The 17943-nt window shown below is 48.7% G+C and overlaps 1 protein-coding gene across 3 annotated transcripts in view; it reads left to right on the top strand.

Annotated features, from left to right (window-relative positions):
- The window catches only part of meiob (meiosis specific with OB-fold), a 254364-nt gene that overhangs the window by 180257 nt on the left and 56164 nt on the right, over nt 1-17943 (top strand). For all 3 annotated transcript variants that reach the window (XM_038820920.1, XM_038820921.1, XM_038820919.1), the window contains 3 exons: nt 746-835; nt 10921-11074; nt 15780-15969. In XM_038820920.1, coding sequence (XP_038676848.1) covers nt 746-835; nt 10921-11074; nt 15780-15969 — 434 coding nt within the window. The remainder of the gene's footprint in view (nt 1-745; nt 836-10920; nt 11075-15779; nt 15970-17943) is intronic.

Genomic DNA, 17943 nt, shown 5'->3' with positions numbered 1-17943 from the left:
CAATGCCCCCCCCCCCCCCGTACCCCCCACCCACCCACCATCATGCAGTCAAAACTCCCCCTCTCCACATAATGGGATCCCCACCCCCCATGGGGGCTCCCGAGAGGCCTGGGTGCCAGAGGTCAGTGCCAGGGCACTGCCATGTCCCTCACCATCCAGGGCTATTCTCACCGAAGTGCCTACGGAATGGCCATCATATCTGGCTCCAGTTTTTGGAAACTAGTAGTGATTCCCGCTGGCATGACGTCACGCTGGCGTGGAGTAGCATCTGATGTTGCCCGAAGATATGGCATAAAGCTGTTTAAATGCATTCAAGTTTATTGAAATCAGGTTCATGACCTTTCTAATTGTGAACCTGATCCCTCCCGTCATTGGAGAGTGCCCAGGAACATCACGCTCGGAATACACACCGCGCAAATCCAGTTACAGCCCTCTGACGTTAGTTAGCAACCATTATGGGATTTGTGCCCATCGCAAACGGGCGCTGAAAATCTTTCCCAATCTATTTTTGGAAGGTGATAGATGAGTAACTTGTATTCAGTACATTCTTTATTGTATTATTACCGAGTAACCAGGTCATGTTTTTCTTTGTTGTGACTGGATTATGATTCACTGTTGTATGATTTAATTAGAATCTTTTTGAGTTGAACAGAAAAGAATATCGTTCGCTTTCTATATCTAAAATAGTGTGATACAATATAAAGAAATGCATTATTGGTTTGTCTTTTTATCTGGAAATATCAAGACACGAAGGAAGCCAATCTGCTATATAACTTTGCCAAAGAATGTGCAGAAAATGATGAAGATCCAGAACAAGCAAATGAATTAATAAACTGTAAGTCATTGACTTTTATTTTTGACTCTTTATATTCATCAGTGATGTAAAAATTAGACAAGCTATGTAAATTGCTTTACTTAAGTGTGATAAACAGCTGGATTTTGCTCTCAGCATTAGTGACAGCACTCCCTCTGACATCAAAATTGCCCACAAAGATCTACCGATCTCTCCCTTTTCCCAATATCCATTTGAAACTTGTGCCAAGTCAAGGGAATCTCCATTCATCCAGCAGTAGTGATATTATCAAGTTGAGTAAACAGCTAATCGCATTGAAGTATTCACCAGGTAGTTTGAGGCATTGATTATCCTTCCCTTTTAATATCACTTTGCAGTGTATGAAATAAAGATTGGAAGATATACATGGGATTAAGGTAGTGTTTAAGTAATCTATATTTGTACTGTGTGTGCTAGAAATAAGATATAGTTTTAAATTTAAGATTAACTTGTGTTTCTGGGACTTCCGATGACAGTGATGTGCTGAGTGAACGCACATCACGTGGCTCTCCACCCAACCAGAACCAAAAAATAGTCACTTTTAGAAGAATTTGGTCTGAAAAACCAACAGAAAATAATCCTAACGGAGAAGAAGCAACGGAGGAAAGGATGCAGGCGAATGGAAGCTTGAGGGGCCGCGAGAGGGCAGAATTGGCGGAAAGGGCCACGATCAGTGGACGGACAAACCGGTGGGCTCACGAGGCGAGGTGGAAGCCCCGGCTGCCCAAGAGCAGGGAAGACCAGTGACCCAAACACTGACACCAGCACCATCAGGGGACGGGTGGAGGCTCTTCATAAAAAAGGAGCTGGCCGCCATGAAGGAGGCGATTAAAACAGATCCAGGTGGCGGTGAAGGTGGTTGTGACGGAGGTGATGGTCCCCCTCCAACGCACAATCGATGGGCTGGGAAAGAAAGTGGAGGCACAGGAAAGGACAGGATTGTCGCTCTGGAGGCAGAGATGAAGAGGTTGGTGATGGTCCAGGAGAGTTTGAAAGGAAAGGTTGAGGACCAGGCGAACAAGTCCCGGCGGCAGAATATACGAATTGTGGGCCTGCCTGAAGGCATTGAGGGTAGAGACTATATCACCCAAATGCTGGGCAACCTACTCAATCCCCCAGAACTCGACAGGACACACCGGTCGTTCAGACCGAAGCCCTATTCTCCACTCCCGGCGGGGCTAGAGCGGCGCTCCGTAACTCTCGGCCGCAGGGGCGTCGCGCAAAGAATGACGCAGCCGGCACGCCTAATGATGTCAGCCGCGCATGACGCTGACGGCAGGAACCCGCGCATGCGCGGTGGCCGTCTTTCCCCTCCGCCGTCCCGCAAGACGTGGCAGCTTGATCTTGCAGGGCGGCAGAGGGGAAATAGTGCGTCCGATTTGGATGCCGGTCCGACGATCGGTGGGCACCGATCGCGGGCCTGTCCCCTCCCCTCGTGGTGCTCTTTCCCCTGTACTCACCCACAAGCCCCAAACGGGCATATCTCACCCGTTTCACGACGGCAGCGACCAGGTGTGGTTGCCGCCGTCGTGAAACGGTCGCGAACGGCAGGGCGCTCGTGAAAAACGGCGAGCGCCGATTCTTCCGAGCAGGGGGGGGGGGGGGGGGGGGAATCGCAGGGGGCGCCAGGGGGGCGTGAAATTTGTCGGGGGGCCCTCCCGCGATTCTCCCACCTGACGTGGGGAGCGGAGAATCGCGCCCGGTATATTTATAGGTGTACACAAAGAGAAACCAAAAAGAGATACCAAAAACACTACATAAATAAAAAAACCAAGGGGTAGGAAGGTAAAAACTGGGGGAGTGTATATACATAGAAGCAGCGGAGAGACAATTACATTATACATGTCATTGCCGGGGGGGGGGGGCGCTTTCTCCCTCCCCCCTTCTTTTCTGTATTTTCTTTAAAAAATAAAATACATACAGCACAAACAAAACAAAACTAAGTGGGCGGGGCACCTGGGGAGCGACCCTGATATTGCTTGCTTCTCCCGGTCGGTTTTCGCTGTCGTTGTGTGTTTGCCTCCACCTCAGCCGTCTGTCATCCCTTCCTCCTTTACTTTTTTATTCGCTGTTGCCCTGCTGTGTTCATTGTGGTCATTATCATTTCCCGTGCTCTCCTTCCAGTTTGTGTTCCCTCGTGTTTCCTCCCCTCTGGCTCCCCTATTATTCTTTGCCCCCTGTCCTCCGTTCTGCCCGCTGTCCACCAGATTCACCATGGTCCGGTAGGGGGGGGGGGGGGGGGAGGTTGGGCGTCCGAGGTGTTGCAGTGTTCGGCTCCTCCCCTGCGGGAGTCACTGGTGCAGGCCCCATTACCACCTCTTCGGTGTGCTCGATGGCCCCGGGTTACTCCATGCAATGTGGGGGGGGGAGTGCGAGTGGAGCTATCCCCTGAGTCTCCCCCGCCACCTGCCGATGCCAGTCTTGCAATGTTATGACACCTACTGAGCTGGCAGCTCTGGTCTCAAACAGTGTCTGCATACTCGCGTTCAATGGACCATGTTTGTCTGGGACTGCACCACATCACTCATTGACTGTGCGCCACCTTCTGTGTCTGTTACATAAACTAGTGATTGTGCCATCACCCTCTGGGGCTGGGCCACCTCCCTCTGTGCCTGCGCGATGTCGACCAGCACCTGGACAATGCCACCAACATTCCCAGCCAAGGCGTGCTGTGATTGGGCTACACTGAGAAGCGCAACTTTAATGTCCAGGTCTCTGGCACATGGCGGCCTTTGAGGCGGCAACCCTATCCTGGGCCTTGACCAGCGTCTACGCAAAATGCCCCAGGCCTTGGACATGCTGATCCATAGCCAAAACTGTCACCCCCTATTCCTCCACAGTGGACGCCATCCCCTGCTCCTACACGCACTTGGAATCCTCCATCTTCGCTTGTAGGTGCTGGATGCTCGCCGACAAAACACTCATGCAGTCCCTGGCTCTGTGACTGCATCTCCACGATCGATGGAACCATCCATTCCAGAAGCCCGAAATCCATCTGGATGAAAGTTAGTCCCTGGGGTCAGTAGCCCACCCACCATCCGCTCCCTTGGGAGTTCCTACCTCCGCCTGCTTAACAAGATCAGCTGTGTGGTGCGCACCAGTGTCCCAGGAGCCGCTTCGCTGAAGTGCTGAACCGAGGAGTGTGTCTCTGGGATGGTGAAGGGTACTGGAGACAGCTGTGACGGGAAATCAGTGTCATCCTCAGTTTCGAACTCCGGGGTGTTCTGTGTGTAGTGTCAAGGGATGCCGTCCAAGCTGCTCTCTTTGTCATTGGGTCAGTGCTCGGCTCATGGCGGGGGGGGGGGGGGGGGGGGGGGGTGCTCCGGTTGTGGCACTGGGTGGGGGGACAACAGATGGACCCACCCCATCACCAGAAATTCCTACAAGACACATGATTAGAGTGACACCGGCCGTATGGGTGCCCCTGCACCCCACCCTCTGCCATAACCCTCCCCCAACCTGACAGCCACCTCCCGGCAGGGCAATAGACGGGTGAGGTGGGTGGTGAGGGTGGTCCAGATCTCCCTCTGTCTGGGGCATTCTCGGCCTTACGGAACATGAACCTGATTGCGTCATTGGGGAAGGCCCAAGATCAGCGCGATCTGAAATCTTGCTGCCGCAAATTCCGTTTTTGGATTAGACCCCGGCCTGCGGTCTAGTCTGGGCAGCTCCCTAAGTGGCCATAACGGGTTTTGTGCCCACAGCGAACGGGCCCTGAAAATTTCCATAGGTATATTTTGAGGTTGTACTATCCTTTTTATTAAACACTTAAGTCTAAACAACAGCCTCAGCTGTCAGTCAATATGTTTAACTTTGATTTTGCAATGTTGAGAACCTACTGATCTGGCAGCTAGTCTTCAAACAGAATCAAGGTTACGTGGCATCATGTTGGATATTTTTCCACTAATACAATAAAATACTAATACAATATTATGCAGGAGAATCTGGAAAAGAAAAATCTCCAAGACCCAAGGAACTGGCTGGGGGCAGGGGACAACAGATGGACCCGACCCATCACCAGCAGCCATTACAAGACAAGACGCATGATTAGACCGCGGGCCGGGGGGGTTTGTGATCTTAGATGTTTGTGATCTTATTAATGTGATGACAGAAATAAGATTATGAAAGAATATTACTAAGAAGTTAATTTAATGCAAATGGAATGCAAAATAAGTTGCTGCCAACTGGCAGGAAAAGCCTGACATCAGGGAATCTCATGAATGCAAAGAGAAAAGTAGCTAATTTCGATCCCTAGAGATTTCTGAAGCTGTGGAGCCAGCAGAACTACGCCTTCTCACTCTTGAAGGAAGGATTCTGGTAAATATGATTTAACTAATTGCAACACATGCTTGACTAACCAATGAAGACTTGCGATGAAGCAACTGTGTGCTTGGAGGCACTAGTTTTCACTGTGGGACAGATTCCATTATAAACAGTAGCTAATTTCTATGTAACAAATTACTGCCGCAAAATTGATTTCTTTACTTTATTTGTTAAGTCCCACAAAATATTTTTTCAAAATTTAGCATGCTTTGCCTGTTGGGCAGAATTACTTGGTAAACTTTTTAATGACGCATTTTTAATTTTACAAACACCGTGCAATGAAAGCACATAAAATAAACATTTTTCAATAAATTTTCAATTTAGTTCCAAGAAATTGTGATCTTGACGCCAATATAAAACCATTCATACCTTGCTCCTTATAAAAACAGAGGGATCCATTACTTCAAATGATAGCAACAACCTTTTCAAGGCTGTCTTAGCTCTATATGGAACTACTCCTGACGAAAAAGCATGCCCCATGTTAAAATTTCTGCTTTCATTGTGGTTCTAACATATGGGGCAGTATTCTCCGTCGGCTGACGCCGGAATCAGGGAATGCGATTGGGAGGAGAATTGGTTCTGATGCCGAAATCGAAGCGGTCGCCAATTTCATGCCAAATTCTAATTCTCTGTCGCCTCGACAACGGCGACAATGCGTTCCAAAACACAAGTACAGTAAACACCATTAGCATATTGATGCACCATCAATTACGTAAAGACGAGAGTAGGATGTAATCGAGGCTTTATTACACTGAGATGTGTGGCCTCCTCCAGCAGCTGACGAAATGGCTGCTGTACAGGGAGCACACATATTTATACTCCGCCTACTGGGCGGAGCCAGCAGGCAGGGATCTACCCCCATACCTGTAGTACAGGGGTCTTACCGTAAAACGCATATATATACAGTATATACATCAGTGGTGACTACCACATTCACCCCCTGTTAAAAAAATGAGTCCAGCAGGGGTAGTGGAGAACTATATACAGAAAGTTATGTTTAAAATTACAGATAATATTCAAATTCAGGCGGTCCGGTGCCTTGATGTGCCGTCGAGAGTGCCGCAGTGCTGGTGGTGACTCAGGCGGCGGCTTGGTCTTTGGTGACTCCAGGAGCGTGTCGAAATCCTCTTCATCCCCGGGTGGAAGCAAGGGGAGGATGGATTATCCCGGAGCGGGGGCTGCAGTGGGGTGCACCGGGGGAAGGGGGGGTGGCGCCGGGGGGGGTGTGTGGAACCAGCTGGTGCCAGGTCCCTGAGGGAGACTGTGTCTTGGCGGCTGTCAGGGTACGCTACGTAAGCATACTGCGGGTTAGCGTGGAGTAGCTGTACCCGCTCAACCATCGGGTTCGCCATGTGGAGTCGAACGAGTCTACGGAGGAGAATGGGGGTCCTGGAGCTGCCAGCCATGGAGCGAAACCCTGGAGGTGGACTTCCTAGGGAAGGCAAAGAGACGTTCATGGGGGGTTTCATTAGTCGCCGTGCACAGGAGCGACCAAATGGAGTGCCGGGAGATGTCTGGACCGTAGGGCCAGCTGGACGGCCCTCCAGACCGTCCCAACCTCACGCTCCACCTGCCCGTTTCTCCTGAGTTGTAGCTGGTCGTCCTGCTCAAGGCAATGCCCCTGTTGAGCAGGTACTGGCGCAGCTCATCGCTCATGAATGAGGATCCCCGGTCACTGTGGACGTAGGCGGGGAAACCGAACAGAGCGAAGATGGTGTTGAGGGCTTTGATGACGGTGGCAGGCGTCGTATCGGGGCATGGGACGGCAAAAGGGAATCGGGAATATTTATCGACCACACTTGAGAAAGTACGTGTTGCGGTCGGTGGAGGGGAGGGGCACTTTGAAGTCCACGCTGAGGCGTTCACCAGGCGCGCACGGTTTGGCCGGTAGAAGTGTGGTTTACACTCCACGCAGACCTGGCAGTCTCCGGTGATCGCCCTGACTTCTTCGATGGAGTAGGGCAGATTGCGGGCCTTCATGAAATGGTAAAAACGGGTGATCCCTAGGTGACAGAGATTGTCGTGCAGGGCCCGGAGTCGGTCCACTTGTGCGCTGGCACATGTACCTCGGGATAGGGCATCGGGGGGGGCTCGTTGAACTTACCGGGGTGTGGTGAATCATAATAGCATAATTCACACTGTTATCACATGTTGTACCATGCCTCTGTAAGCTCGGCACACGAGCAGTTGCGTGGCTCTGCCCCTAGGGGGAGGTGTACTGGGAATGTACGGAGGTTTGTACTGGGCTCCACCCTTCGCTCCGCCCATGACTCCTCCCCTCCCTCCCACTGGTTGTATAAAGCTTGGCAGTCGGAGCCTGCCTGCAAGTTCATCTAGAGCTCATCTTGTCACAGGCAGGCTCTGTGGTAAGACAATTAAAACCACTGTTCACTTCTAACCACGTGTCACGTGAATTGATGGTCTCATCACGGGGCAATACAAAATCTCGTAGTTGTAGGTGGAGAGCTCAATCCTCCACGTCTAGATTTTATCGTTTTTGATCTTGCCCCGCTGTGTGTTAAACATGAAGGCAACCGACCGTTGGTCAGTGAGGGGAGTGAATCTCCTGCCGGCCAGGTAATGCCTCCAATGCCGCACAGCTTCAACGATGGCTTGGGCCTCCTTTTCGATGGAGGAGTGCCGAATTTTGGAGGCATGGAGGGTGCTGGAAAAGAATGCCATGGGCCTGCCTGCCCGGTTGAGGGTGGCATCCAGAGCGACATCTGATGCATCGCTCTCGACTTGGAAAGGCAGCGTCTCGTCGACCGTGTGCATTGCGGCTTGGTGATGTCGGCCTTGATACGGTTGAAGGCCTGGTGAGCTTCGACCGTCAGGGGAAAAACGGTGGATTGAATGAGTGGGCGGGCCTTGTCCGCATAGTTTGGGACCCACTGGGCATAATACGAAAAGAACCCCAGGCACTGTTTGAGGGCCTTGGGGTACTGGGGGAGGGGGAGTTCCATGAGGGGGCGCATGCGATCGGGGTCGGGCCCCAGAACTCCATTCTGGACCACATAGCCGAGGATGGCTAAGCAGTTCGTGCTGAACACGCACTTCTCCTTGGGGAACCGTGAGGTTGAGGAGAGTGGCGGTGTGGAGAAATTTGGAAAGGTTGGCGTTGTGGTCCTGCTGATCGTGGCCGCCTATGGTGACATTGTCCAGGTATGGGAAGGTGGACCGCAGTCCGTACCGGTCAACCATTCGGTCCATCTTTTGTTGGAAGACCAATACCCCATTGGTGACGCCGAAGGGGACCCTAAGAAAGTGGTAAAGGCGGCCGTCTGCTTCGAACGCAGTGTATGGGCGGTCCGCCTTACGGATGGGGAGCTGGTGGTAGGCAGATTTCAGGTCAATGGGTCCTTCCAGGCGCCCAGTGGGGACTTTTCCCGGATCTCAAAGAGCTTGGTGCACAGGTGCATCTGTGCCATCACGGAAACCCCATACGTCCAGGCGGCACAATACATCCATTTCAATGTACACCGAGCCCACCAGGATGCCCAGGCAGCAGGGTTCGCTGCCATCGCCGAGATGCCCCGGGTCTGGGTGGTGATTGATGGGATACATGTTGCATGTCCCCCTACGAGCACCTGCTTGTCAGGTCACTCTAATCTAGATGGACCCCCAGATGGTACATCAGGAGTGGAGGCAGCTTCTGCAATTCTCGCTCTGTGCATCACCTCCTCCTTCCTCGGGGTATTTGGCGGTTTCCAGGCTACTCCATCTGAGGAGGGTGCAAGCGGAGCTATCCCCTGAGGTGCTCCCAGTCCTGGAGGCCCACTCTGGTCTCGACCAGGGTCTGAATGCTCGCAGCTACGGAGCACAGAGAATGGCTATCTCGTCTGGGACTGCCACATCACCATGTGACTGTACCACCATCTTCTGGATCTGTGACACATCAGCCTGTGACTGCGCCATCTCGCTCTGGGACTGGGCCACCTCTCTCTGTGTCTGCACCATGTCAGCCAGTGCCTGGGCAATTCCGCCAACGTTCCCAGCTATGGCCTGCTGTGACTGGGCCACGCTCAGGAACACCGCTGCAAAATCCAAGTGGCTTTGGCACAAAGCTGCCTGTGAAACGGCAGCCCTATCCTGGACCTTGGCCAGCACCTGCGCAGAATGCCCCTGGCCTTGGACATGCTGATCCATAGCCAAAACCCTCGTCCCCAGTGCCTCCAGTGCGGGCACTACCCGTGCGGTAATGACCTCGGTGGCACGCATGGTCGGCACCACTGCTCCTGCATGCACTTGGACGCCTACAACTGCACCTGTAGGTGCTGGATGCTTGCTGAGAACCCTCATGTAGTCGCTGACTCTGCAAATGCAAATCCACTATAACTGGGGCTGTCTGTTCCAGACGCCCAAAACCTGTCTGGACTGCAGCTAGTCCCTGGGGTCGGCCTGCCCTCCAACTTTCAGCCCACTCAGGTGTTCCTACCTCCATCTGATCCACCGGAGCAGCTGTGCAATACGCACCAGAGGGTATCCCAGGAGTCTCTTCACTTCAGAGTGTCTCTGGGATGGTGGAGCGTTGGAGACGGCTGTGACGGAAATCTGTGTCACCCCGGACTCAAGCTCCGCGAGGCCTTGGGTCTCCCGTCGAAGACTACCATCCATGCTGCTGTTCTCGTTGCTGCTGGGTACACAGAGGGCTCAGGCTGTGGCACTGGCTGGGGACACCATATGGACTGCCCCATCACCAACAGGTCCTGCAAGACACAAGACAAGATGCATGATAAGACAGCGGGCCGAGGGGGGTGAGGGTGGTGGGGTGTTGATACACATGGCATGGGGAACTGCAACTATGCGGGGTCTCCTTTCCTTGCCTGCGGCTAACCTCCACCCCGGCAACTTCCCTTTTCCCTGGGCTACCGACCACATCCAGGACCCTCTGCTCAGCCACGGTAAGGGGTGGCATGCCCCGCATGTGGTATGGTGCTGCCTACTCATCCTTGCTGCCGTGAGGAGGTCATGCAGTTTCTTCCAGTCCGGTTGGTGTTGCTGGTGGCGCTGACCACCTCTGCCACCTGCGCCCAGGCACAGTGAACTGCGGTATCTGGCAGCCTTCTTCCCAGGCCGGGTACAGGGTGAACTGCCTCTCCTCCACCGCGTCCAGGAGGGTCTTGAGCTCGGCGTCTGTGAATCTTGGCACTGTGCGCCATGCTGCCATCTTGTTGGCAGGGATGGTGCGTGGGGAGTAAAGTATGTATGTGCAACTGCACCTTACTCACCTCCTGAGCGTCAATCACGAAACTGATGAATCCCGCACCGTTTTGCTTCGGAATCAAATGTGTTCCAATATGGCTCCGGTGCTAGCCCTGTAACAGTCGCTGAATAAGTCCAGGTGAGGCACCGGTTTTGCTGTCGTGGAAATCCACAAATCCTGCCTCGGCGTCAAGATTTAGTCTCAGGAACAGAAAATCCTGCTGTCGGTCCTAAGATATATGCTAATAAAGAAGATAATTCTGTGGCTCCAGTCAGTGATTTAATGTGAGATATCCAAATTTCGTCCACTGTTTATTTGTGCTGTTTTTGCTATTGATATACAATTACATTTATTTGCATATCTCTTTGGAGGGTCCTGTGGTCCGCAGATTACAGACGTTTTACCTAGGCAAGTAAATAGACAACCAACATTTTCTCTTTTCGATAAGAACTCTGCGTGAATGACTTAGCTGTAATTTTTTGAGTACTGGATTTCTGTAATTTGCACTCCTTTTACATATGTAAGAGAGAAAGTTTACATATTTTTCATATTATTTTTGCAGTGCATTCTATTGTGGATGTATTCACTGTGCAACAGTTGAAAAATAAAGTAATGGACAAAGTCAGCAAGCCGGAGCCCATCTATGGAATCATATATGCGTACATTACTATGTTTAATATTGATTCTGACAGTTCAAAGATAATAAAATCTAAATGGTAAGAATAACACTTATACCAAACTTTAAATTTGAATATTAAAATTAACAGGAACAATTTTACTTGGTGTTTTACTAAATATAAATTTCATAGAATTTACAGTGCAGAAGGAGGCCATTCGGCCCATCGAGCCTGCACCGGCTCTTGGAAAGAGCACCCCACCAACCCCACTCCTCCACCCTATCCCCATAACCCAGCAATTTAGCATGGCCAATCCACCTAACCTGCACATCTTTGGACTGTGGGAGGAAACCGGAGCACCCGGAGGAAACCCATGCACACACGGGGAGAACGTGCAGACTCCGCACAGACAGTGACCCAAACCGGAATCGAACCTGGGACCCTGGAACTGTGAAGCAATTGTGCTAACCACTATGGTACCGTGCTGCCCTTTATCTGTTCAATATATAAAAGTACAGTTGGGGCCAATGAAAATATTTTCTTTTCATAGTTTTTTCAAGAAAAATATGTAAGACAAGTTTACTAACCTATCAATTCTGCACATTCCCGTTTTGTGCATGTCCTTTTATGTTCTGGGTGGAGTTAGCTGGCTTGAGTGTTTACTGGATGTAGGATTTATCCTCTTGCCAAATCAATATTGCTAAACTTGAAGATTTCTTCCCAATAGAAATTATAATGTAAGGAAAAGACTGTAAGGTGATGCCAGAATGAAAAGAAAATTTGGGCCTGAATCTTTTGATATCAGGAAAAGCAATTCACTCAACTTGAGCTGCTAATGCACCTCAGGACTCTGAGGAAGTCCTGATACACGCACAGGTGTGGTGCGTCTGTGAGAAGTGTAAACTGATTTCTGGTTTTACCCTGCCCCAACTGCTGCACAATTCTTTATAATAGTGGTATGAGATTACCATATTTTGTGAATATTACCATATTCACAAAGAAATGAGCAGTTTGCCCTATACATGACCTGTTTTTTGCGCTGATTTACTTAGAGCTGTTTAGCAGATGTAAAGTTTGCTCAGGAGCGCTGCTCCAAGTAAATCAGTTGGAGTAGTGGAATCATCTCAAGGAACTAAAAATTACAAAAGCAGAATAATCACCAGTAATTGGTGTCGAAAAAAAATAGGAGCAGTGGTTATAATCTGAAAATTTGGAACTAGATGTTGTGTCCTTCTGGTTGTAAAGTGCCTAACTGAAAGATTAGATTTAGCATGACCAATCCACCTAACCTGCACAACTAGGGGCTGGTTTAGCACAGTGGGCTAAACAGCTGGCTTGTACTGCAGAACAAGGCCAGCAGTGTAGGTTCAATTCCCGTACCAGCCTTCCCGAACAGGTGCCGGAATGTGGCGACTAGGGGCTTTTCACAATAACTTCATTGAATCCTACTTGTGACAATAAATGATTATTATTATATGGACTGTGGGAGGAAACCGAAGCAGCCGGAGGAAACCCACGCAGACACAGGGACAACATGCAGACTCCGGCTTGGGTCACTGTACATGCGGAGTGTGCACATTCTCTCCGTGTCTGCGTGGGTTTCCTCCCACAGTCCAAAGATGCAGGTTAGGTGGATTGCTCATGCTAAATTTCCCTGAGTGGCCAAAAAGGTCTTAATAATAATCATAATAGGGTGGCATGGTAGCATAGTGGTTAGCACTGTTGCTTCACAGCACCAGGGTCCCAGGTTCGATTTTCGGCTTGGCTTGGGTCACTGTCTGTGCGGAGTCTGTAAGTTCAATGCGTGGATTTCAAAGAACAAAGAAAAATTACAGCACAGGAACGGACCCTTCGGCCCTCCAGGCCTGTGCCGATCCAGATCCTCTATCAAAAACTGTCGCCTATTTTCTAAGGATCTGTATCCCTTTGCTACCTGCCCATTCATGTATCTGTCTAGATACATCTTAAATGACGCTATCGTGCCTGCCTCTACCACCTCCGCCGGCAATGCATTCCAGGCTCCCACCTCCCTCTGCGTAAAGAACTTTCCATGCATACCTCCCATAAACTTTTCCCCTCCCACCTTGAACTCGTGACCCCTAGTAATTGAGTCCCCCACTCTGGGAAAAAGCTTCTTGCTATCCACCCTGTCTATACTTCTCATGATTTTGTAGATCTCAACGAGGTCCCCCCTCAACCTCCGTCTTTCTAATGAAAATAATCCTAATATACTCAATCTCTCTTCATAGCTAGCGCCCTCCACACCAAGCAACATCCTGGTGAACCTCCTCTGCACCTTCTCCAAAGCATCCACATCCTTTTGGTAATGTGGCGACCAGAACTGTACGCAGTATTCCAAATGTGGCCGAACCAACGTCTTATGCAACTGTAACGTGACCTGCCAACTCTTGTACTCAATACCCCTTCCGATGAAGGAAAGCATGCTGTATGCCTTCTTGACCACTCTATCGACCTGCGCAGCCACCTTCAGGGTATAATGGACCTGAACACCCAGATCTCTCTGTACATCAATTTTCCCCACGGCTTTTTCATTTACCGTATAGTTCGCTCTTGAATTGGATCTTCCAAAATGCATCACCTCGCATTTGCCCGGATTGAACTCCATCTGCCATTTCTCCGCCCATCTCTCCAATCTGTATATTCTGCTGTATTCCCTGACAGTCCCCTTCACTATCTGCTACTCCACCAAGCGTAGTGTCATCTGCAAACTTGCTAATCAGACCACCTATACCTTACTCCAGATCATTTATGTATATCACAAACAACAGTGGTCCCAGCACAGATCCCTGTGGAACACCACTGGCCACAGTTCTCCATTTTGAGAAACTCCCTTCCACTACTACTCTCTGTCTCCTGTTGCCCAGCCAGTTCTTTATCCATCTAGCTAGTACACCCTGGACCCCATAAGACTTCACTTTCTCCATCAGCCTACCATGGGGAACCTTATCAAATGCCTTACTGAAGTCCATGTATATGACATCTACAGTCCCTCCCTCATCAATCAACTGTGTCACTTCCTCAAAGAATTCTATTAAGTTGGTAAGACATGACCTTCCCTGCACAAAACCATGTTGCCTATCACTGATGAGCCCATTTTCTACCAAATGGGAATAGATCCTATCCCTCAGGATCTTCTCCAGCAGTTTCCCTACCACTGATGTCAGGCTCACCGGTCTATAATTAACTGAATTATCCTTGCTATCCTTCTTAAACAAGGGGACAACATTAGCAATTCTCCAGTCCTCCTGTACCTCACCCATATTCAAGGATGCTGCAAGGATATCTGTTGAGGCCCCAGTTATTTCCTCTCTCACTTCCCTCAGTAACCTGGGATAAATCCCATCCGGACCTGGGGACTTGTCCACCTTAATACCTTTTAGAATACCCAACACATCCTCCCTCCTTATTCCGACTTGACCAAGAGTAATCAAACATCTATCCCTAACCTCAACATCCGTCATGTCCCTCTTCGGTGAATACCGATGCAAAGTACTCGTTAAGAATCTCACCCATTTTCTCTGACTCCACGCAGAACTTTCCTCCTTTGTCCTTGAGTGGGGCAACCCTTTCTCTAGTTACCCTCTTGCTCCTTATATATGAATAAAAGGCTTTGGGATTTTACTTAACCCTGTTTGCTAAAGATATTTCATGACACCTTTTAGCCCTCTTGATTCCTCGTTTCAGATTGGTCCTACATTCCCGATATTCTTCCAAAGCTTCGTCTGTCTTCAGTCGCCTAGACCTTATGTATGCTTCCTTTTTCTTCTGAGCTAGTCTCACAATTCCAGCTGTCATCCATGGTTCCCTAATCTTGCCATTTCTATTCCTCATTTTCACAGGGACATGTCTGTCCTGCACTCTAATCAACCTCTCTTTAAAAGCCTCCCACACATCAAATGTGGATTTACCTTCAAACAGCTGCTCCCAATCTACATTCCCCAGCTCCTGCCGAATTTTGGTATAGTTGGGCTTCCCCCAATTTAGCACTCTTCCTTTAGGACCACTCTCGTCTTTGTCCATGAGTATTCTAAAACTTACAGAATTGTGATCACTGGCCGGGCTCATTCCCCAACACCAGGTCCAGTTTGGCTCCTTCCCGAGTTGGACTATTTACATACTGCTCTAGAAAACCCTCCCGGATGCTCCTTACAAATTCTGCTCCATCTAGACCTCTGACACTAAGTGTATCCCAGTCAATGTTGGGAAAATTAAAATCTATCACCACCACCCTGTTGCTCCTACATCTTTCCATAATCTGTTTACATATTTGTACCTCTATCTCACGCTCGCTGTTGGGAGGTCTGTAGTACAGTCCCAACATTGTTACCGCACCCTTCCTATTTCTGAGCACTGCCCATATCGCCTCACTGCTCGAGTCCTCCATAGTGCCCTCCTTCAGCACAACTGTGATATCCTCTCTGACCAGTAATGCAACTCCTCCACCCCTTTTCCTCCGAATGCTCCAGTTTCCTCCCACATGTCCCGAAAGACGTGCTTGTTAGGTGAATTGTATATTCTGAATTCTCCCTCTGTACGCGAACAGGCACTGGAGTGTGGCGACGAGTGGATTTTCGCAGTAACTTCATTGCCGTGTTAATGTAGGCCTACTTGTGACAATAATAAAGTTTCTGACTATTAAGATTTCAGGGAACTTATTTAGGACAGATGTCAGGATGCAGAAGCACGCAGAATTAAAAAGGCGCGCAACAAATTGTAAATTTATGTTGAATTCCAGTGGTATTTCACAAGAATCCTAAAATGCATAATTCTGTATTTATCAAAGTGGCAGGTGCAGATTTTTGATCGATGTTGAATCAAATGTATGCACAAATCCTTCCTGTTCGTCTGGCACAATGAATCCCTCAAGTATCATCACCAGTTTTGATTTCTGGGTGGAGGCGTCTGACCATACAGGCACTCTTCAATCATGTAACTTAACAGGAAGCACAGCTGAAAAAACTCTTGGCTACACAGTAAGTATCGGTATTTGGGAGTTTTAAGTTAAAGTTGGAGTATGGGAACTGATGTAGTGTTTTCTTCAATGTCCTTTACTCCAGTGATTCTCAAACCTGGAGTTTGAAGAGAATGTTTAGGTGATCTGTGAAATAATGTGAGAAGCATGTCTTCAGTAACCATTTACTCAAAGATCTTATTAAAACATTCTCTACTTGCTGCACTTCCATGTTATGAGGATTTTATCATAATTTAGATGGAGGCAGGAGGAAATCCACAATGACTAAACTATTTGAAATGGAAGCCAAAAGGGTTTAAGAACCACTGCTATACTGCATTGTATCGTGATTAACTTAATTTACATTGGTCGGGCTGTCGAGGATCATTACACCTCGGAGTAGCAGAAGAAGGGTTGCTCGCTAACATTGGCTGAACGGAAAACATTAGCATTAAAACCAAAAAGAAATAAGGAATTTGCTTTTTCATCACCTTCAATATGCAGGAGATAGTTTATTTAATGAATTAGTTATTTATTTAATAAATTGATGTTGAGTACAATTTAATGTGATCATCGTGCCTGACTTGATGTCGGAACAAGGTTGTTAAATCTTGTGAGAGGCATGTCGCAAGATTTGCGACTCTTGGAATGCCTCGCGAGGTTGCATTAAATCTTGCAAGACATCAGAATCTGGATCGCCCCTCACTGGGTGTGATCCAGATCTGCAAATTTAAATGAGCCATTAGGTTCATTGAAATATGTGTTTCGTGAGATTCCCCTGGTGCCCAGGACCGAACAGCTGCATCTGAGAGATCTCACTGGGGCGTTGTTTAGCACTGGTTTCCATAAATGTGGACACATAATTTTGGCACCTGGGAGGGGGTGTCCCAGGCCATTAGAGACGCCGAGTGGTCGGGGACAGGACAAGGTCACACCCAGGCACTCTCTCTGGCACTCGGGCACCTTGACACTGCCACCCTGGCAGCACCACCCAGACACCTTGCCAGATGGCAGGGCACTTCCAGGGATCGGGCTCGGGGGCCTCACAGGTGGAGATGGGGTGCGGGGGTGTCCCTGAGGTTGGAGGGAGGAGAGAGTTGAAAAAGGGGCGGGGAAATCGAGCCAACCTTGCAAAATGGCACCCCGATCTGCGAGGACCCAGCTCGCCAGCAGTAATTACTCTAAATAAGGCCTCGGCAGAGAGAAATTCCCCAAGGCCAAAAGAAATGGCAAAATGCTTTTGAATAGCAGGGTGTTTCTCGGCGCTACAGCTAAATGCGCGCAAAACCAGACATAGATTGTTTTCTGTTTGAATTGCCCCCGTAATGTCTGATTCCTTATAAAAACAATCTTGTTATGTTGTCACATTTACAATTTGTTTTAATTAAAAAACTGTATACCAAGAATCAGAATGCATATTTCATTTTACCAGTTAGTTAATTCAGTTTTTCAATTTTGCCATCAGCTGTGAACGTAAGATAGCACTTAAAAATTTTATACAGTGTGAACATGCAATCAAATATCATGCAATGTGTTTTCCTATTTTCTGGATCACGAAAGAGGTGCACTGAAATCGATTCGAAAAAGAATAAACATAATTTAATAAGAAAATATTCTTAAAATTTGTATTTGTCTTAATCTAAATATCACAAAGCACGCCAATGTTGTCGGCGAGGGTATCCCAACATGGAACAACGGTTTGTGGGGATATATAGTTTTGTTTTAGTATAGGGAGACAAGTGAAACCCCAGTGAGAATAAGCAGCCCAGTCATCGTGTAACAGTTATTAAAGCTATTTATTAAAGAAAAGACAAATAGACACAAACAGGATTACTCCACTCTCAGACAATTAAGGTATATGAATTACACAGTTTATGTAGAACATATCCCTTGTTCAAAAATATATCTACAATCCGAACTCCGTAAGACTCCCCCGTTTCCCAAAACAACATCCAAATTAAATAAATCTATAAATTAAAACCAGTTTATAGTTACC

The sequence above is a fragment of the Scyliorhinus canicula genome, chromosome 15 (genome assembly GCF_902713615.1).
Source record: "Scyliorhinus canicula chromosome 15, sScyCan1.1, whole genome shotgun sequence".
Classification (NCBI taxonomy): domain Eukaryota; kingdom Metazoa; phylum Chordata; class Chondrichthyes; order Carcharhiniformes; family Scyliorhinidae; genus Scyliorhinus; species Scyliorhinus canicula.
The sequence above is the reverse complement of the archived record's forward strand: the minus strand, read 5'-3'. Positions and strand labels throughout refer to the sequence as shown.